Source organism: Lampetra planeri, chromosome 3, assembly GCF_965212315.1.
Source record: "Lampetra planeri chromosome 3, kcLamPlan1.2.h2, whole genome shotgun sequence".
Classification (NCBI taxonomy): Eukaryota; Metazoa; Chordata; class Hyperoartia; order Petromyzontiformes; family Petromyzontidae; genus Lampetra; species Lampetra planeri.
Window position 1 is genome coordinate 15,475,796 of NC_136109.1, and position 22,337 is coordinate 15,498,132.

The 22,337-nt window shown below is 41.0% G+C and overlaps 1 protein-coding gene across 2 annotated transcripts in view; it reads left to right on the forward strand.

Moving 5' to 3' along the window:
- The window catches only part of LOC144738724 (death-associated protein kinase 2-like), a 58,272-nt gene that overhangs the window by 17,665 nt on the left and 18,270 nt on the right, over positions 1-22,337 (forward strand). For both annotated transcript variants that reach the window (XM_078621728.1, XM_078621720.1), the window contains exon 3: positions 8,685-8,906. In XM_078621728.1, the coding sequence (XP_078477854.1) occupies positions 8,685-8,906 (222 nt within the window). The remainder of the gene's footprint in view (positions 1-8,684; positions 8,907-22,337) is intronic.

Here is a 22,337-nt window from a genome sequence, read left to right on the forward strand (position 1 = left end):
CGAAGCTTTCGCGACTGCAGGAATTACTCTTTGGTTCTTCCGGTAAAGTTACGTGGAAAGAAATTAAATTAAATAATAATAGAATACGACGTTTCGATTGCAACACAAGCAACCATCATCAGGTACAAATGAATGAGAAAACAAACATAGTAAACTTGGAAATATAATGCAGTACAACACAGAGAGTCTGCCAACGAAACAGTCAAAACCCCACCTCGTTGATTACGTTCTTCCAAAGATTGCTAAACTTGAGTGAGTCTCTGCTTGTGTCTGTCTGTGTATCTCCGTGTCTGTGTTTTGTCTCTCTCTCTCAAGTTTAGCAATCTTTGGAAGAACGTAATCAACCAGGTGGGGTGTTGACTGTTGTGTTGGCCGACTCTCTGTGTTGTATTGCATTATATTTCCAAGTTTACTATGTTTGTTTTCTCATTCATTTGTACCTGATGATGGTTGCTTGTGTTGCAATCGAAACGTCGTATTCTATTATTATTTAATTTAATTTCTTTCCACGTGACTTTTCCGAAAGAACCAAACAGTATAGTGTGGTTATTACACTCACAGTAATAACCAAGGTAGCCACCAGACCCGAACCGCTAACGTCTACAACATAACGTCGAACACCTTACCCCTCGGTCATGTCCACCACCTTGTGACTACTACATTTGGTATTCACATGGTCTTCAAACAAAAATTCTGCAATGCCATACTTCTGAACTGTAAAATTAATACTTGTACAAGCCTTTGTAAACTGTTAATAGACAAAGCCAGTTGTTTTCTTATACAAACTGGACTTGGAAGTATATTTTAGGATTTAAACCAGGGGGGGGAATGTTTGGCTGCAGATAAAAAACAAGTTTCCTGTGTGCTTGGCCTTGGAATGCAACAGTTGTTTCTTATTAATGCATGTCCTAGAGCCACATGCCCTTCCGTGGGGTATGTGTTTGGACTTGCATGTAAGTGCTAAGCCGTATTTTATTTGCCATTCAAAAAACAATTCTCAAAACGCTGGTGAATGTGCTTCTCCTTATTGTAGTTACCTGGTTTATTTTACACAAACACATGCCGTAGTGGCTTGCTGCTGCACTCATTATAGTATTATCTGAAACAATTGGTGTACATTTTCAAGAGCACTGGTGGCTCACGGAGGGTACATTTTTTGGTGATGCTGCTTACTCATTGACAATGGTACAGCCAACAGCCATGCTACTCTGGGGGGCCTCACACCATGTCGGAGCACTGGGCCAGCACAGCTGAGATCCTAAACCAAAATCCTGGTCACCAATAATTGAACACAATAAACCTCTTATATTTGGTTTGTCTCTTAATGCAGTAAATTGCAGCTCAAAGGACCAAAACATTTATTTTAATTGCCATGAAGAAATAGACTTTTTATGGCATGTAAAGAATGCGTGCCACTTGGTGTGCACAATTGGCATCGTATTTTAAAAATGTTCTGAAACATTTCCAAGGGATGTTCTCTGACAAAGGTCACTGGGATAATTCCAAAGATTTCAGTTTTTTTCATCTCATGACGTAACACCAGTCTAGAAAACGCATTTCAAGCAGAATTATAATGAAATAAAATTATGCAGCCAGCCATATTTGCTTCGTAGAAATGTGTTGATCAATATATGTTCTGCTCGTTTGTCATGTCACATCTTATCCATGGAAATTGTTACGCCCATGAAGATAGCAACCAGCAAATGTACCCATCAGCACATCACTGGACTTGAATAAATGTGCAAATAATATTTTATTGTAAAAAAACCTTCCAAAAAATTGTAATGTGATAGGAATCTACGGCCCGTTTCCATTTAGCATTTCATAATATGATCTTGCATATCATGGGACCTCCTTTGCCAGTACGAAAATATGCGAATAGGTTTTCCCCTTTGTTCTGGCAACAAAACAGGTGTTAAGATGTTAAAACACCAAACTGAAACCTTTCATAAGGAATCATGTCTGCATTAACCACAATACTTGTGGTCAGAATGCAAACAAAAAAAACATACTCTGATAATATATGCATTGTCTTTGAAACTGATTGGTCCACACCCAGAGACAGCTTTCTTCAAAACAGCTTTCTTCAAAACGGTGTTAGACCAGAGGACGCCTTTTGGCGCCCTCTGGTCTAACACCGTTTTTAGACGAGGTGCAAAAGAAAGCGCATCTCTGGTGTGGACCAATCAGTTTCAAAGACAATGCATATATTATCAGAGTATGTTTTTTTTTGTTTGCATTCTGACCACAAGTATTGTGGTTAATGCAGACATGATTCCTTGTAAAAGGTTTCAGTTTAGTGTTTTAACATCGTAACACCTGTTTTGCCAGAAAAAAAGGGAAAACCTATTCTCATGATCTTGCATGTCGTGTGATGTACTGTACCAAATAAATATGACAAATGAGGTTTGGGAAGGATAATTTAATGTGCCTTATATTATACAGCTTTCCTATTGTGTCTTGCATTAGTTCCATGATTCTAGCCTCTAATGAATGCCCAACAAAAACCTCTAACCGTTTTATTGTAAATGGACATGAAATGTAAACGTGGATTTATACATATATGAAAGTCCAAAAGACTTAAAGCATGTTTTTACATTCTATTTTTGCAGTTTGTGAGATGGGGAGGATATATTAATTACAATAGCTGCCTGTGCTTTTCGTGCCGGAAGGAAGACAAACATCTGTTGTGCTAAGAACTTTGGCCTTGGCACTGGCAGCCAATGCACAAATAAATGGACGTTACGTGTGAGGCGTAGGCTGTCCCATCCTTCATCAGTTGACAAAGTGTAGGATGTTTATCAATGAATATTCACATGTACCCTGGCTACGACCCTACCAGTACATATATATCATCCGGTTCTCAGGTTAATAGAGCAGATTTTTGTTTGTATTTGCATAAACCACTCTTTAATATTATGTTTATATCAATCTACAATATATATAAAAAAGTCACTGAATAACAATACTAACAATTCCCCTTATTGAGCCAAATAAAGCCTCTGATTTTCAATACTTTTTTTCTGGAGGGTTCTGCATTGGACGATTTGGCCAATTTTATTAATGAGTGTTTAGCATGTGGACGGAAACCGGAGTACCCAGAGAAAACCAATGCGAACGAGGGAGTAACACTCACATCTCCACACAAATCGCGTGAAATAATCCATTTACATGCTGCTACATCCTGGTCACCTTACAATTCAAGTGTATGACACCTGGTGTTCTCAGGCGGTCTCCCAAAATGCCGATCAGGTTCAGCCGAGATTAAATCAAAATCACTCTTTCCATTCTCTGTCTATAGAGAAATAAAATATATTTCAAATCGGCCTCCCTAGATTTGTCTCAATCGGCAACATGTTCTTTAACACGCAACCTCTGGAGTGGTTTTTGCCCTTCTGGGGCTCACCAGCAGTGTCAGGCATGCTAAACAAATACTGCAGCTTTACCAGATGTTCTTGGCAAGTCCCCCTTTAATAATAGGGTTTTTCCCCTTTTTTCTGGCCACAAAGCTGAAACCTTTTTACAAGGATTCATGTCTGCATTAACCACAATACTTGCAGTCAAAATGCAAACAAAAAACACACTATGATAATATATGCATTGTCCTTGAAACTGATTGGTCCACACCAAGGGACGGCTTTATTTTGAGCCTCGACCCAATTGGTGCTCGACCATAGGACGCCTTGTAAAAAGGTTTCAGTTTTGTTGCCAGAAAAAAGGGGAAAACCCCTATTATTATATTTTGGTACAGGCAAAGGAGGTCTAATGGTGTCAGTCCCCCTTTCTTCACCATGGATCATCTGTACAAAAACATAGTTTAAATCGAAACCATAAATATTGTATAAAACCTCGCCAAGATCAGCTGAGCGGAGTCAGCACACTGACAACCACCTCTGCGTTGATAGACGCGTTTGTTTTCTTTCATGAAAATTAAAATAAAAGTTTAAGCAATAACATGCTGACAGAAATAGCACCATACTATATCTCAAGTTTTTCCCCGATCTATAGACACAAAACTTATCAAGCTGTTTGCGTACCAGGGTTAAACCTAAAAGATTATCGTAAATATTGTCCAATGACAGGAAATGAGAGCCATATGTGCGACAAGATCCTTTCCCTCGAGTAGATGTTTTCGTATCGTTTTAATTTAAATAGCTTACATATCTTCTTTATAGTCTTGCGAGATGCGATTATCGTTTACTTGGGTGTCAGTGCACTGAAATTACATTGCCAAATGAACACACACGCGCACACAACCCTTTATGGCCAAAGGCACTGGAGCAAACATTACGTTGGAATAGGAAAGGTTGTGCCTTTGTACAACATGTGCTGGCATCCGCTGTTGTGGCAGCTGTCCAAGTGCTGGGTGAGATTGGCCAGTGGGTGTGCACACGACACCGTACTGGCTCCTATCCCTCGGTCCCAAAGGACAACGAAACTCCCACATGGGAGCCACTCCTATCTCTCTCTTTCTCTCGTTTGGCTGCTGTCGATTGAGAGCAACAACTACGATTTCACGTTCAGGTGGTCAAGCCAGACAAACGTGTCAGGAGCAGCAGAAGTGTATCGCTGCGATGTCTCCTTGTCCCAGGGCCTATCTGGCGTTTTGTTTGGCCCTGAAGATGGTCATTGGCGTGGCTTGTGTTGTTGTTGTTGTTGCTCTGGAGACCGGGAGATCGCTGATCGATGTTCGGTATTCGTCGTGATTTCTCACTTAACAGTGGGGTGCTTGAAGGCTGCCATCTTCCACTCCCATGAGCCAGCAAGATGCTCGGAGACCTTAGCACCTTCCACACCACCACTCCCATGAGCCAGCAAGATGCTCGGAGACCTTAGCACCTTTCACACCACCACTCCCATGAGCCAGCATGATGTTCGGATAACCTTAGCACCTTCCACACCACCACTCCCATGAGCAAGCATGATGCTCGGATAACCTTAGCACCTATGCACACCAGGGGACACACTGGCACGGTTACAAATGGTGCAGTTAGAACACAAATTGTAAGTATTTTTTCACTAAACTGAGGTAACCCCTGAGAGTAACGTGGATTTATTTCCCCCCCTCAGGGCTGCGTGTTGTTTTTACAACGACGCTTTAAGGGAGAGTTTTGTGCTCCTGTTTTGAGTCACTGGGTTGGCCTTTAGCACCACCTTGCACCGGACTTCAAAAGAGGCCACTGACATTTAAGGGTCGCTCGTTTGGATCATTAATTTTCAATAAAGATTTACTTTCATGATTTTATTATATGATCAGTAAATAGGAAAACCCATGTAATCTTAAAGTACGATGCAATCACTTCAGGGTAAATGCTGAAGTTGTACAAAAAACTTTTCTCTCTGGATTTTTTATAATTAACAAAGCGAAACATTTAACGACGTCTTCAGTTATCTTGAATGCGACATGCAGAGACATGAGCAAATGATATGCGTGCTTAGCGAGTACAATAGAGGTTTTTTTGTAACTCATTTATATGAGTGGACTCCATGTTATGATCTGATAAATGCTATCTGTGGTACATTCTACCCATATTTGTGTTCTCTCACTATGGAAACCACAGTTATACTTTAGTAAAATAAAATCTTTCTCTTCTTGGTTCTTTCGGTAAAGTCACGTAGAAGGGAAATAATAAAATAATAAAAATAAAACATAATAAAATACAATTCTCACGACGTTTCGGCCACAACGCAAGTGGCCGAAACGTCGTGAGAATTATTTTATTCTGTTTTATTATCATTATTTCCCTTCTACGTGACTTTACCGAAAGAACCAAGAAGATGAATCCCTGCAGTCACGAAAGCTTTAAATCAAATTTAAAATCTTTCTCTTTTATTTATTCTACATGTTTTTTTCATCCCGGCCGTGCTCTTGGCATCATGTCTCGCAGAGCAGCACAATCCTTCATGTCAGAGAATAACCCACAGAAGTGGACACCACAGAGCTGTCTCTTAATTATCTTCAAGTCATCTCCCTTCCACAGGCTTGGGTAGCAGTACTTACCCACTCACTCTTGTCACTGAGAGTAATGTAGACTCTAATTGTATGTGATGGGTCCTTGTGTGCTTTTATTGGTGACCGAGACTGATAACATGTTACATCTTGAGAACCCGATTTAAACATTGAGCACTGCCTCGAATCAAAGCCCGGATTCCAACGGGGCCAGCTGAGCAACTCTGAAGTTTGACATCAGCTGACATGCTTCTGCGATGTTGTCTTTAGCTTTCAGTGGGCTTTGCATGCACATGTTAAATTTGCACATCATTGAGGGGAGTTCTAGAAAAACATGAAAAGTCACATATACGTTGTAAGAAAACGAAAGATCATTTCAATGGAAGACTTACAATACACCTTTGATAGCTGTTTTTGTATCATGTCCCCTTAGTCGGCTACACAATTAACTTAATAATTCACTTTTTTTCCATCCACTTAACCCCCACCGTACGCTCATCATAAGCCTCCTTTCTGGATAATGAGAGTTTGTGGGTATAACCGGTTTTAAAAGACACCCCTAAATTATAGGATGTCATCTATTTAACAATTAAGCACTGCATTAATTTTCTTCACTTTCTTCTTTTGTGTGGTGTTTGAAAAGAGCAGCAGTCTAGAAATCGTATGCTTAAATGTTGTAAGACATTCCACGGCATCCGAGGTGTTAGCTGAGTGGAGTATGTGTGCTCCACCAGAATACGTATTAAAAGTATTTTTCTTCTTCTTGGTTCTTTCGGTAAAGTCACGTAGAAGGGAAGTAATAAAATAATAAAAATAAAACATAATAAAATACAATAATATAATATAATAATATAAAAGTATTTTTGTTATATTACCAGGTAGGGCCCACTGAGATATATAGCTATTTTTCAGAAGTGACCTGGCCACAAATGATAGCCCTATGATGTGGCTTATCATGTGGAAATGTATCACAGCCATATACTCTCAACACATATTTATAAATAAATGTGAAGGGAAAACCCGGAGCTCCCGGAGAAAAATACACGCGACCATAGAGAGAACATGCAAACTCCAAATATACAAGCATCAGGGTCGGGATCAAACCCATGACCTCCCGTATACCAGGCGCAGTAGTTAATATCTCGCCACACCGTGGCACCCCAGAGTGGAGTGCGCTTGTTCTACCTGAACACGCGGGGCAGTCATCAGTGATGGTTTGCATCTCACCACATTTGCAGTTTGGTAAGTCCTCGATCTTCCATTTATGGAGGCAAAATCCAGATATTTAATTTGTTGTTGGACACGGTTGAGATTGGTCCCCACTGTCGTCAGGGCAAAGATAAAGCAGGTTGTTCACACACACTGTAATACTGTGATATATTGGAAGATTTACGATTTTATCTTACATGGCTACTACTGCTCAGCAAGGCCTCAAGCTATTTTTTGAGCAAATCGGTCTGGGAACATTTCTTTGTTTGGTGTCACATTACAACCTGCAAAAAAAAAACAGTTGGAATTCCAAATATTTTATCGACTTGGCCAAATGGTAAAGAAACTGATGCACACATAGACGTCTGCAAGCTGTCAGACATGTTCACGACTGAATTAAATGTAAGGTTACACCTAAATCCACAACGGTGTACAATATCATTCGCTTTTTTGCAGCTGAACAATGATTGTCATATAAATAAATAAAAATATTCAGCGACTGCATTGGCAGTGGTACATGATTGACGTTAAAAAAAACCTCACCACACTCATTACCCCACTGCCTTACAACAGAAAAAATATATAATAGGATGACAATGTGGGCAGCTGCCCTTTCTAAAGGGGTATTGTCCATTCTTTAATTGAAGGGAGATTGCCTGAAACATTTACCTATTTACATTGTTCTGCCTAAGGCGGTGCTAATACTTGTTTACCCAGGAAAGCCTCATTGAGTTGCATTACTCGTTTTCAGAATGGTCCTGCCAATTTTATTTTGCAGTCGGGGGCGACGATTGTGATGTAGATTCCAATTGAGTCGTTTACGGGTCGTGTACATTTTTTGCATTTGGAAACATTTTTTGCATTTGGAAACATTTTTATGAACTATGAAAAAAATTTGTTTCATCAGCTAAGGCCCACTGAGCTACGTAGCTGCTTTTAAAAAGCGACTTGGCCATAAATGATAGCTCAACGAATTGACATCATGTGGAAATTTATAGCAGTCAAAACTCGAAAATCATGCCTCTAAATGTGGAGGGAAAACCAAAGGACCAGGAGAAAAGCCCCCCGACAACGGGGAGAACATGCAAACTCCAAATATGTAGGCGTCAGGGTATTCATATCATAAATCAAGGCATTATATGCTAAATTGTATACAATCCAACTAAGCTATTTAAAAAAAACGTTACAATGGTGTGTGCTATATATGTCCTAACCATATTAAGCGCTCATGAACATGTGTTGGATTTAATAAGTAAAACCTCCTAAAATATAAATTATAAATATAACATTTTTTAAATGTTTTATGATCATAGGAATTCATATGAGTTGTACTTTACTTTTAGCCACTTTTCCTATCACCCTTTTCATCAATTCCCACAACTTGTATTCGCTCACTACTTATCTTAAATGTAAACATTTGTATAATGTGTTCTGAACTGCACTTTTACGTGGTGGTTCAGCTTTGAGCTCAAAACGTGTTTCCGTCACCTCCTGATCTTCGCGCAACCGCCTCCTCCCTTCCCAGCGGGCAGTTTGCAGTCGTCAAGAAATGCTGCGAGAAAAAGTCCGGCCTGGAGTTCGCTGCCAAGTTCATCAAGAAGCGACGGTCACGCAGCTCTCGACGGGGAGTGGTGCCCGAGGACATTAAGCGGGAAGTGAGCATCCTGAGCGAGCTGCGACACCCCAACATCATCAGCCTGCACGAGGTGTACGAGAACGACACCGATGTGACCCTCATCCTCGAGCTGTGAGTCATCTGATTCTGTGTTTATGTCTCATACCGTTGTTGTAGGAGTAGCCCGTGGGGCCCTGCCAGCGTTCGCAGTGGCCGTGCTTCGGGTTACACTCCCATTACTGTGTATACGAGGCTACGCAGAGGGTCATAAGCCTTTGTCGAGATTTCCAATCTCACCGCTGTCACAAGACAAAAGCCTCAATGTCAAGTGTAATGGCTGGGAGTCGGCCATTATCTGCCTTGGCATGGTAATCACAGCAGACCTATGGTATCCTTTGACGGCAAGGTGCAGTCCTGCATTAAAAACTAAAACTATTTTATTTTTTATTTTGGTTTAACACGTAGGCTTTCATGACCAACATTATTCATAATAAAGGTTTGGGGTTTTTGTTTACGTAACAAACCGTACTGGCTGTCGAGTGGTGAGGGTTACGACACATTTATACGTACACGATCTAACCCTAAAACCTTTATTATGAAGATTTGTTATTTTACTGGGTAAGGCCCTCTGAGCTATATAGCTATTTTTCTGATGCCACCAGGCCACAAATGCTAGCTCAGCGAAGTGGCTTAAGAATGTGGCAATTTATAGCAGCCAAATGCTCTGAACACATGTTTCTAAATGTGGAGGGAAAAACCAGAGGACCCGGAGGAAAATCCACGTGACCACGGAAAGAACATGCACACTCCAAACATACAGGAATCAAGGTGGGGATCGAACCCACGACCTCCTGCATACCAGGCGAGGGAGTTAACATCTCACCACTGTAGCAAGATGCCAATTTCTTGCCAATTGCTTGCTCATGCCACTGCTGGTGGAAGGGACTCCACTTGAGGAATCTCTCAAGGGTATCTTGGCCTACTCTTTCATGCTCATAATTTTAATTTGAGTTTAATTCTCATGCTGTTGGTGCATGTGAAATTTTACAAGTGCCCTTCCATTTTTGTCTTAGAATGTGAAACACAAAAGTGCACTGATGATGTGGATACACCCACGGTATCTACTTGAAATGCCTTTAAATGCCAACTGGAGTTGCATTTTCCATTTTGCCAGACATTATCTGTTTTCAGACATTTTCTTGCATAGACAGTATACAATATATTTTATTCTATATGCCAAATTACATATGAATTGTTTCCACATTTCAAAACTCTATAAGTGAAACTCATGAGCTGAATGAGAAACTGGTCTATACTGTGTTTTCAGACTGGCATTTAGGAAATGACTTTTAATAAAGTCTATACTGTGTTTTCAGATTGGCATTTAGGAAATGACTTTTCATAAAGTTCACAGAAATATGGGTTTGCAGCATTCTTAATTGCTTTATGTGATTATATAAAATCGACACATGTAGCTGTAGCCTATTGTAAATCAAACATTACTAGAGGGGAATTTGTTGTTTCGTGTCAGCTCATTGGTCCTCAGTACCCATAGCTACCCCAAGTAAAACAGAGCATATGTTTCAGGCGCTTTCATTTGTTACTGATAACATTAATGATTAACCTCGACAACATTTATTGAGCCTCATTGGCTTTGGGAATTTTAATTACATGGATAAATGAACAAAATACTTTTTTCTTAGCATCCAAATGATAGTGTTGCAGGGCATCTAGACTGGACATACAACAACAAAAAACCTCCCTTGGGGTGCTTCGATGTATCTTATGCAACAACAAGGAATAGCAGCTGATATCTGGAGCATCATATGCTATTAAGAAGGGAATTCCCAACATGCATAACATGCAGAATATAACATAAAGAATCGCAATTCAATGAAATAAGTATAAATACATAAATTATGTTTTATAACCTCACATTTTTGCCATTGAAGCATTGAACTCACCTTTGTGAGGACAGATGGCTTTGCCTGTTCATGTAATAGGGTTTTAACAGCACTAAAATATTGATAGAATACAATAAACCCATTGTCATTAAAAATCCTTTTTGGACGTGTTACTTAATGATACAATTTTCTTAAATGCTCCAGTTGGTATACTGCAGCGCTTGTATAATAATTTCAGTATTGTTATAATTATTATCGTAACCCTTACAATTATTCAGAGTCCTTTGTTCAGTCGACTGCTGGATGATGGTTATCCCACATCACTTCTGACATGTGGGTTGTATGACCATGCTTCAGCATGCCAGTCGGTGCTGGTTGGTAAAGTTTGGTGGGTGGCAGTGGCAGGGCAAATTCAGATATCACTCACCACTGACGTATCTGCAAATACACAACGCTGATGAAGTATAATGTATTTGTTTTAGCACAGTGTTGATGAAGGAACAGTCATCTCTTGCGACCGCCTGCTCATCTGGCCATCGTGTATCGAGCATTTCAGTGTTTGTCACCGGCACCAGTTTACTAGATCCACTGTCATCTCACTTACAGGAATCGCGTGGAACAAACACATTTTCAATATCGCTTCTAAAAAGAATTAATCTATGATTTAGCCTTAATTTTTTTGTAAAAAAAAAATTCTGGCATGAATATTTCACAAATGTTTAGCATGTGCCTCTAAATGGCATGGGCATACACTCAATGAAAATGTGTCTTCCATAGTCCTGATTTCCTTGCACGCATTTGTTGGTCAACATTGCTGAAGCAGCTTAAGCATGAATTACTTTTGGTTGTTACAAATGTCAGGTGTTCTGTTATTTATCTGCGGCTTCTTAATACGTATTGACATTCTGGGTACTCATAGATATGCATGGCATACTGATGAGCCTGAATGAGAGTGAGGACACATCCATACACATACATGTCTCTTACGCAGGCAACTGTTTAATGTGTTTCTCGAAGGCCTGCTGGAGGAATGATTGTGCAGTATTTCTGTTGGCGAGTGAACCTCATCTTTATTCGTTTATTTTTATACTTTTGTAAACCTCACTGGAGCATTGATGGCATAATAGAATGTAACTTACATTTAAGTGTCCATCACTTCATTCACTTCGAAGTCGGATTTGAACTGGCGTGTCTTCTTGTCTATGAACACTGCCATAATCACGAGCCACAGGTGCAACATCTCCAGTTGTCATGAACTCACAATGGGTGTATGGGCTGAAACGCCTTCACTGCATGTGGGTACATGCACGGTCTTGATCCCTGCTACATTGATCCACCCAGTAATTAGAAGGCAATGGGATGCAGAAAGCCACAGTCCTCTTCTTCTATTACAGTGTCTGTTTTGCCAAGGGGTGTACTGCGGCCACTCATGCTGTAATGGCTCTTGAAATAAATTGACTCACTACCATGATCCTAATATTATTTCGCCTACTTAATTTTTTTGAGTGAAAACAAAGTGTGTGTTTATACCACACTGTAAGACGCTACCTCGTTTCAACCAACAATGTAATCGCACACGCATACATCCAATAACTGTGTTTAAATGATGGTGCAAACATTTTGATAAACCGAGCCCTTTTCTCACACATGCACAGCGTAAAGAGTTGTGGCCATCTGGACACCGGGGATGTGAAGGCTTGGAATTAAACTTCCCTGCGAATGATAGCTTTCTCCACAGTTTAATTCGCATCTATTCAAAATAGGCTCTTAAAAGGCCGCACAACAACAGCTGCCCTTTGCCTGTAAGTGGCGGTGACCTCACCGGAGTGTGTGCCAAGATAAATGTGCCTTGCGACCATGTGAAGTGGTGAAGGTTTGTTGGCAGGTAGTAAAAGCTCGATTACGGGACAGACCCCAGTTTTTTAATATAGGAAAACAAGCTACGTTAACTGGAATATGTATTATCTGTGCCACCTACTATGCCACCTTCCCAAATGAATTATCATCATGATCAGCCATGATCCATCCACTGCCAGATGAATGCCTTCCCAAGCTGTTACGCCATCTCAACAATCCATCTCGCTCCTGCACATGAGCTGATTTCATCACTGTCACCTCTGCTGTGGACGTTCTCTCAGGCACGCTACTTCCTTTGGTGACATTCCATCGTTGGTCTCAACCACCAGCCATCGTCCCTTACAGCGACACGTCCTGCCTAAGCCAGTTAATGTCACATCTCTAATTTGCTTTTGTTCTCAATTCTATCTCTTCCCGTTTTTGTCTTTCAGTATAAATCATTGCGTGAACCTTTCAGATTATTTTACATATTAGTAATCAACGCCTCTATGTATAATCATTATGTCACAACAGGCAATATACATGGATTTAAATAGTTATTTTGGCACATTGGTGCATTGCTTTTGATTCGTTTTTTTTTTAAACTGCACTCCAACCTGCTCTCATCTGCTTCTGTATTTCACCATTTTGATCCCGGACTGCCTTCAATAACTGCCCTAGATATACACACTCTGATATGTTTTAGCAGTTGTGTCCCGTCGACAGGAAATACATTCAGTTGCTCAGCGAACTTGTTGTACCTGACTTTTCTTGCTTCAACTCCCACGTGAATATGCCTTGCATTACCTTTTGAGCACTGACTTGAGAAGGTGTTTTTGATTTTTTTACGTAAACTTTTTGTGAACATTGCTCTGTGAATCTCTCCCGTTTGTAAACGTGTCCAATACACCAGGGAGCAACGCAGTTGGCACGACACCCAGCTTTCTCTGTCTTCCAGTTGCAAATGCTTTGACACCACCCCAAGTATTCTTTTTTTCCCTCTCCTGAATAAATCTAGAAAAGGCCAACTACGGGTTCATTTGCCAATTTCCAAATGCGTAAATGGTCAGCATTTGGAAGCTTGTGACTGGAATCGAGTTTCATGTGCACTGATACAAAAATCCCATACTGTAAAATGTTACACTGCGTGCCATAGTGCAAACATGCCCAGCTACTTTATTAAGAGATGAATCTCTTCTAATAAACTACATTTTACACCTACACACAGGTCCAGACTAGCCATAGGGCAGTCCGGGCAAATGCCCAGTGGGCCAGTCCATTCCGAGGGCCGGTGGGCCGGACGATGTGGCGAAATTGCGAATGTGATCAGAGTTAAATATTTAATTACCTCTAATGTGTATGCTTCATTGCTTATTTGCGCTCTCAGTTGGCATTGAATCCCATATTTGGTAGCCCCAAAGATTCTTCCTCACCGGCCCATTTGTTTTCTGTACCAGCCCAAATGGGCCACTGAGATCATCTGGCAAAATCACACTAATACGTCACATCGCAAAACTAGCGCGTGGTATCAAGTTTGTCATAGAACCCATTAAAAGAATATATAATTACCCATAGCCCGAATTTGGGCCCTTGTGTTTACAAATGCCCGGGCCGTTTTTTTGTCCCAGTCCGTCACTGCCTCTCTGCTTCCATCACTCTGGTGCTTGGTAACAACATGCAGCATCGTGTGCATGGCGTTTTCGTGCCCTTCTGTTTAATTGTATTCATTGGTGTGTATTCATGACCTCGATGATAGAGCGACTCAGCTCTGTGAGATTTAGGGCCTTGCTATAACATTGTCGTGTCAGTTACATTTACAATCCTCCCTGTCTATCCTTAAGTTCCTTCACTTTACCAATCGTCACCAGTATCTCTAGGTTTTATCCATCACACTTGGCTATGTGTCCAAAATAATATAATTTCCATCTTGCTGTTATGTATGGTGCACTCGTTTTGTTTCAAACAACAATCTCTTGTAGGAGTACAATTGGTTCATCTTGCTGTCCATGGAATGCACAGCGGCCTTCTCGAGTACCGTAGTTCAAAGGCAGTGATCTTCTTCTTTGTCTGCTGCAGCTATTTGTAATTTGAAAGAAAAAAAAGCATCTCGTTACCGTTTTATATGTGAAGGCTGAATATTCTCTGGAGTGCGGGTGCTCTGCACATGTTCGCTGTGTGATAGAGCAACAGCTGAAATCATCTGTTGGGATCGTGGCCGTGGTTTTAACAATACAGTTCAAGGAGAACGGCAGCTCAAAGGCAGCTTCAAATGCACCACGTGAGCCACCGGCCCACCCCTGACTTTCTGGCCAGTAGCTAGTATTGTGTCACAACAAAGGACAACACCTTTAAGCTGTGTTCACAACAGGTCTGTTATACATTGAAGTGGCCTGATCCTGACACACTGGATATTGTTACAATACATAAAGGCAATCCCTGCCCCCCCCACACACACATGGAGCCAACTGGTGGTAGCGAGTGCTGTTAGCGAATGCCTATTACAACAGCTTTATGGCCACCACATGTTGAAACACTCTTTGTGTTAACACACAAACTGTTTATGTAAGACTATAATATAAACATTTCTACGCTTTAACACGTGTCATTATTGAGTTGGCCAAATACACGTTGCTTTTTTAGCATTGCCCAGCACTTATTGCATGCCTAAAGTATAACTTTAAATTATATTTGAATTGCGTTTCCAAATTTGAATGACAACATAACCATCGCACAATTAATTGTTAAATATCTCCAGAGATTATGTGGTGCCACCCTAGATAAATCCATCTGAGCTTGTTGTGCGAGTCCACTGCTCACGATGACATCTGCAATGCGACACGGTATCAACATTTTTGTTGCGGTTTTCTCGAGCTCGTGCAAACTTGTCCCACGCTAGTTTGAGTGTAATGACTCTTAAAATTAGTTTTATTTTATGTCCGAACCAGGAACCTCCCCTAGCAGAACATGAAACAGCAGCACCGGTTGTTGAAAAGAGCCTTGTTGAAGAGGCACTGTGAGTAGCAGTTGTGTGATGCGATGCCGTGCGGTAACTATGGTGTCATCTTCTGAGTGCGGTGATACTGAGGAGTTCTGTTTGACATTACCGTGGTGTTATTCCACTGCACGGTTACTGTAACCAATTCCATCATCGTCAATCATGGTCCAATTTAGATGGCGACCAACCACATTAGCAAATTTCATTCAGAAAACTTGTTCCTGTCGTTGACCACATACGTTCGAACATTCGGATTCAGTGCAAGACAAGTTAACATCAAATACCACTGTGACTTTTTTGGAGACCATAATAATGATAGTGAATTGCATTTTTTGTTCCAACGCTTAAATGCAAAACGTCGTGATTTATTTTATTTTATACCTACGTGACTTTACCGAAAGAACCAAAGAGTATGGATTCCTGCAGTCACGAAAGCTTCAAATCAAGATTCATCTTAAAGGGTTCATGGGGAAGAGCACTTGGCCATGGACCAGAAACAGAGCAATGAACAGATTAAAATACTGGTCAAAAATAAAAGTGAGTGACACGGTCTGCTTTTACTTGTTTAATATCACGATTGATCTCATTCGTCTGTTTATATATTAAAGAAAACAAGGTGGAATAAGAATTATTCCACTTTGCGGCATCTCAAATGAGGAGTTCAGGAGGATGACTCCTCAGGAAATGCAGGTGTTTGATAACAACGCCGCACGGTTGTTATCATTTTAGCACTCTGGGGAGCACTCGCCTCACTACTTTCCCCGATTGCATTCGCGTTCTTTTTAATGGACCATACAGTCGACTCGTTTGTTCCAACATGTATAAACGAGACAACTGCAAGTACGTATGAAGTAAATTATATACAATAGCGATTTCCGAGCGGGATTACTTCGAGACTTGAGGACTGAGCGGGCTGCCGATGTCGCGTGCCTCGTCTTCGCAGACGGTTTCAAATGTAACAACATTCTGTGCACATCTCCCCAGTGTCGTTCGTCTGGCACTACGCACACTCGTGGACACTGGAGTCCGGCGGGTCGCAAACAGGAAATTAGTATAAATTGAGTGACTCGCAAATACGCGAAACTCGCAACTCCAGAACTCGCGCATAGCGATGGGCTCCTGCATTATATTACCATTGGGTCGAATTTGTAAAGATAAAGGTGCAGCCCTGCAATTGCTTGTTCACACGACTGAAGGGCCTCCACGAGAGGCAGCTCTAGAGCTCCTCTCTTTGGGGTATTTTTTGTCCTACTTTTCCATGTTGGCCAGAAACTTTGGAAGACGTAGGAGTACCCACACCTTAACCCACCATACGTGACCTACCGTTCAAGTAACTATTGTGTGCCCCTGTTTTTTCCTGGTAATTTTTACTACACTCTTTGGTTCTTTCGGTAAAGTCACGTAGGTGAAAAAATAATAAAAATAATAAAAAGGTGAAAACTAAATAAAAATTTTATTTAGTTGTTTTCACTTTTTATTATTTTATTTTTGTTGTAATTTTTTGTTACATTTTATTTTATTATTATTTTCACCTACGTGACTTTACCCAAAGAACCAAAGAGTATGGGTCCTTGCAGTCACGAAAACTTTAAATCTAGAAGTAATTTTTATTGTTGGGTGGAGAGGGGCAGGATTTAATAAACGCTCCGACTGTTCAAGCCGCCACGCCAGGAGTTTAAATTACCAACCTCTACTCTTTGGTTCTTTCGGTAAAGTCACGTAGTTAGAAATAAAATGAAACAAATCACGACGTTTCGATGGCAACACAAGCGACCTTCATCAAGGTGGCACCGATACAGCAGGACAACGCTGACAAAAACTCTTGTTGTCAGCAGCTTTTTCTCCTATGTCGTGATTTGTTTTATTTTATTTCTAACTACGTGACTTTACCGAAAGAAGCAAAGAGTATGGATTCCTGCCACCACGAAAGCTTCAAATCCAGATTTACCATCCTCTGATTGCAAGTATAGTGTGCTAACCATTTACACTGTAGCAGCGTCCTCGGTGGCATGACGGAAATGTCTGCAAGAGTCAACTTATGCTACGGGGAATGTATAACCTCACATTGATTTATATTTGTGCAATATTTATTATTTTTCATGTGACATTGTTCTTTTCGTGGTGATTTCCATTTGCTTCATTGCTGCACTTTGTTTTGCTTGTTGTCTAATTGGCAACCCGGGGTTGTTCTTGCGATTGAGACTCATGCAGGTCTCTTGAGTTCTCACCTGGTTCATCAAATATCACAATCAGAATTAATTTTGGAGCTTTCGTGACTGCAGGAATTATTCTTTGGTTCTTATCTTTATACGTGACTTTACCGAAAGAACCAAAGAAGAATCAGAATTGGTATTCATACTGGGGGAATCCGATGAGCTATAATGCTCTTTTCCAGTAGGAGCGGGTCAGAACACTACATCAATAAACAATACAAAAACACGATTGGAGTGCAAAGTATAGGAAAGGCAAGTAAATCACACCAAAATATACCAATAAAGCTAAACTATTTAATTTTCCAGATAAAGCCACTGAGCTATTGTGTTTTTGTATTACTTGTTGTAACGTTCTTAACCGCCCCCACTGGACATCTGTGAAAAAGAGCTTCATAGCTCATCAGATTCCTCCTGCAGTATAAATAAATATTCAGATTCTGATCCTGAGCTATGAGCTTATTTTTCGGAAGTGACCTCCCCACAAATGATAGCTCAACAAAGTGGCTTATCATGTGGAAATGTATAGCAGGCAAATAATCTCAATAATCTAAACGCACGTTTATAAATTAACTTGACTTGACTTTTTTGTTATTTGTAACATTGCTTGGCTCGCTATCGTCATCTCTAGCCAGTGGGAACATTGGAGGGCAGTCTGCTGGTGTAGGGGCCTTTGGGGTGGTTTTACTTCATGATATTTCACAGGCGGTTTCAAGTTTATTCTTAAAATAACAATACAAGAATGCAGCACAATGTTCTACGTTTTGAATACACAAGGATAGACGGCAATTTATCGACGATAAATAATTTGCCTTACAATAGGTTTTATATTAAAATCCATTGTAACAACATGAAACGAGTGTTTCCATGCATAACCCATAAAGGACGATTGAAATAAATGGGAGCAGTGGCGCAGTGGGTATCGCACAGTGATATGAACTCAACAATATGATTTTTTTTCGATTTAAAGCTTTCGTGACTGCAGGGATTCATCTTCTTGGTTCTTTCGGTAAAGTCACGTAGAAGGGAAATAATAAAAATAAAAGATAATAAAATTATTCTCACAAATGAGAATTATTTTCTTATTTATATGGTTTATTTGTATTATTTCCCTTCTACGTGACTTTACTGAAAGAACCAAGAAGATGATTCCTACTGCATCAGCAAAAGAAAATAGCCGAGTTATAACTGGGTGTAATGAAATTTACAATTTATTCATGTGTCTTGTGGATCTTTTGTTCATTTTTATGATTGTATTGTTTTTTCTGCACCAACACATGTATATAGAACATTAAAAGTTCCGTGTCAAATAATAACACCAAATTATTATTATGAATCGTATTAATACAGTGCAGATTTTATTTTGGACCTGAGGTACTGGACGTATGATGTGACACGGAGTGGCATCGAAACACGGGGATTATTTCATGTGATCCAATTTCAACTCCCTTTATCCATAAATTGTCCTTGCTGCAACCCTATCCCCCCTCAAGAATGCTTCCTGTCTTGACCAGGTTAAACAGTTCGAGTTGTTTGACTTGGACCGTGGGTTCGATCCCGACCCTCATGCCTGTATATTTGGAGTTTGCGTGTCTCTCTACCCGTGGTCACGTAGATTTTTCTCCAGGTCCTCCGTTTTTTTTCCTCCAAATTTAGAAACTTGAATTTAGACTATTTGGGTGCTATAAATGTCCACGTGACGAGCCACTTCGTTGAGCTATCATTTGTTGCCAGGTCGCTTCTGGAAAAAGAGCTATGTAGCTCAGTGGGCCTTACCTGGTAAAATTTAAATAGTTTATAGTTTTTAGTAGTTTTTAAGTGCATTGTGCTTTAAAGAATAAATTATGCATATTAAAGACAATCTTACATAACAGGAAAAAACGACTATGATTGGCTCATCGTTCGGAGAAAAAAAAGCCTTAGTTTAAGGAAATTGTTTACAACAAGATTTTTCTAGATGGCTTCCTTGGGAAGCCTCTGCCTGGATGGAGAGGAGGTTTGGCATATGCATTGTTTTCCTTGGGTGGAGGACTTGTTTTTACTGCTTTGCAATGTTATGATTGGTGTATTATTGCAGTTCAGCATAAGATTGTTCTTGCAATCGCAAAAAATGTAATATACATTTGGCAGGGATTCACTGTTTTTTTTCTAGCTGTGCTGAATTGAAAACCTATTTCAAAGTAAATAATTTATTGTGTTAAATGTTGCTTTGAGGGCATTGCTATCTTATCCGTGTGCATTCAAGAGATACGCGGTGGGCAATAATGTGTCATTATTTGAGAAATTTGGTTGAAACTGTGAAATTGCCCAGTGTATTCGGTGTAAGCATCCCCCAACCCCAAAGGCTCATGTACCAGCAGGGAGTCTTTGAGCGTGATTTGTAATCCCAGGGCTGCCAGATATGTTTGGATAAACAGAGGTCAAAACCCCTGGATAGAAGAGCCTAAAAACAACCCTTTTTGCCACAGTGAAGCCCTAAAAAGAACATATTTTTGTTAAATATATTTTTTTCTGAATTCCCCTGTAACTGTGGACAAATTTCCCAATCTGGGATTTCCTGTAGTACAGACCTCACGCCGCCCATTGCAATGATTCTCATGCAATTGGCCCACTACCCAACCACCTACCCGGCTGTCCACCCCAGCCTCATGGAAAAACAAACCAAGCTCACAGAAATCATTCGGGTCAGGAATGGTCTATTGTATGGGTGTCACGGTTCCACACCCATGAGCGATTTAACGAACTCGTGATTTTATTGAGGAGTCGGTTCTCCTTGTAAATACTGGTGATTGTAGCAGCCTCTCTTGGTTGCATGGGTCACACGAATCCATTCCACCATCGATTGTTACACAAGTGATTTAATACATGTGTAGTGGTGATACGCGCTGGGTGTATATGTCGTGTGCCAGCGCGTATGTACGGGTGTGTGTGTGGTGACGCGCGCTGACGGGGAGGAGCAGGCGTCAGTGCGCGGGTGGGGGTAGTGCTGCTGATTGGCTGTGTGCCGGTGACGCGCCCAGAGGGAGTGATCGGGTAGCAGCGCGGTGTGATTGGTCGGGGAGTGGAAACACGCGCTGAGCGGAACCGGATCGTAGGGATAGCGCGTGGGGATTGGGTAACTGAGGAGCGGTGCCGACGTTGAGGTCCGCATCCGCTCCGTCTCCCGGGAAGAAGAGGTATATAAGGTGATGCACAGAGGAGCAGGGGGCAGAAGTGGAACCATCTAAGAATGAAGACGAAGGTGCAGAGATAGAGCCCGGAGAGGAGAGTAATGGAGAGTAGAGGAGAGTAAGGTATAAGTGTGTAGCCAGAGAGAGAGAACGGTCTACACGAGCTGAGTAATGTATAAGTGTGTAGCCAGAGAGAGAGAACGGTCTACACGAGCTGAGTAATGTATAGTGTGTAGCCAGAGAGAGAGAACGGTCTACACGAGCTGAGTAATGTATAGTGTGTAGCCAGAGAGAGAGAACGGTCTACACGAGCTGAGTGATGTATAGTGTGTAGCCAGAGAGAGAGGAAGGTCTACACGAGCCGAGTATGCATACGGTGTAGCCAGAGAGAGAGAAAGGTCTACACGAGCCGAGTATGCATACGGTGTAGCCAGAGAGAGATGCAAAGTCTACACGAGGCGAGTGGAGAGTGTAGCAGAGGCGCAGAGTCTACACGAGACGAGAGAAGAGTGTAGCCGAGGCGCGGAGTCTACACGAGGCACAGAGAGCCAGCAGCACAGAATCTAAGAGAGTCAAGAGAAGCGTAAGGCGGAGAGAAGAGGTCACGAGTTGTACCGTTGTATGGTGACCGCATTGTGAAGAAGAGAGGCCACGCGTTGTATTGTTACAAGTCAAGATTTAATAAAAGAAGTGTGTTCCCGTCAAGGAGTTTCCTGCCGTCATTTTCCAATACTTCACATGCATTGTGAGCTTAAGCACCGATTAATGCATGCGTTGTTGGATTATTCATAAATCAATGTTTTATTTATTACACTATGTAAAGTAAAAATATGATGGAGAATGTAAAGTTTTCGTTGGCAATGATAGTCACCATTATCAAGCAGAATGTTAAAGTGTGTGTGGCAGCTGTGACTGACATGAGGTCATATGGCCTTGGCCTCTATTATCTCATGTCAGTCAATCAAAGACAGCTGATGACGCACGTGCACTCAATTATAATAACGATGCCAATTATGAACCCAATGGAAGCCTTCCTGACTCTCAAGTCTCTTTCAGGAGGGGTCCTGTCATTGGGACCGTTGGCCAGTGAGAAAGAGCTTCAGAGTTCATTGGATTCCTCCAGAATAAATAATGATTCTGAGTTCTGAGTGAGTGCTTGACTCCCATGTAGAGAAAACCCATGCAATACGGTGGTGTTGCAGCCCCACACAGACAACACCGGAGAAGCCATCTGCTAGTCACTCATCCAAGTGCTCACCAGCCTCGACTTTGGCTGAGCTGAGACCTGCCAAGGTCGGGCACATTTTTGGGTGATTTCGTGAAAGGCAGTCGTGTAAAACAGCCATGACGTTTCATTTTTTATTGATAACATATCTTAAAATATATTGCTTGAATAAATATGAAATCTACGAATGGAAAATGTGTTGATAGTTTGATTGCAATTTCAT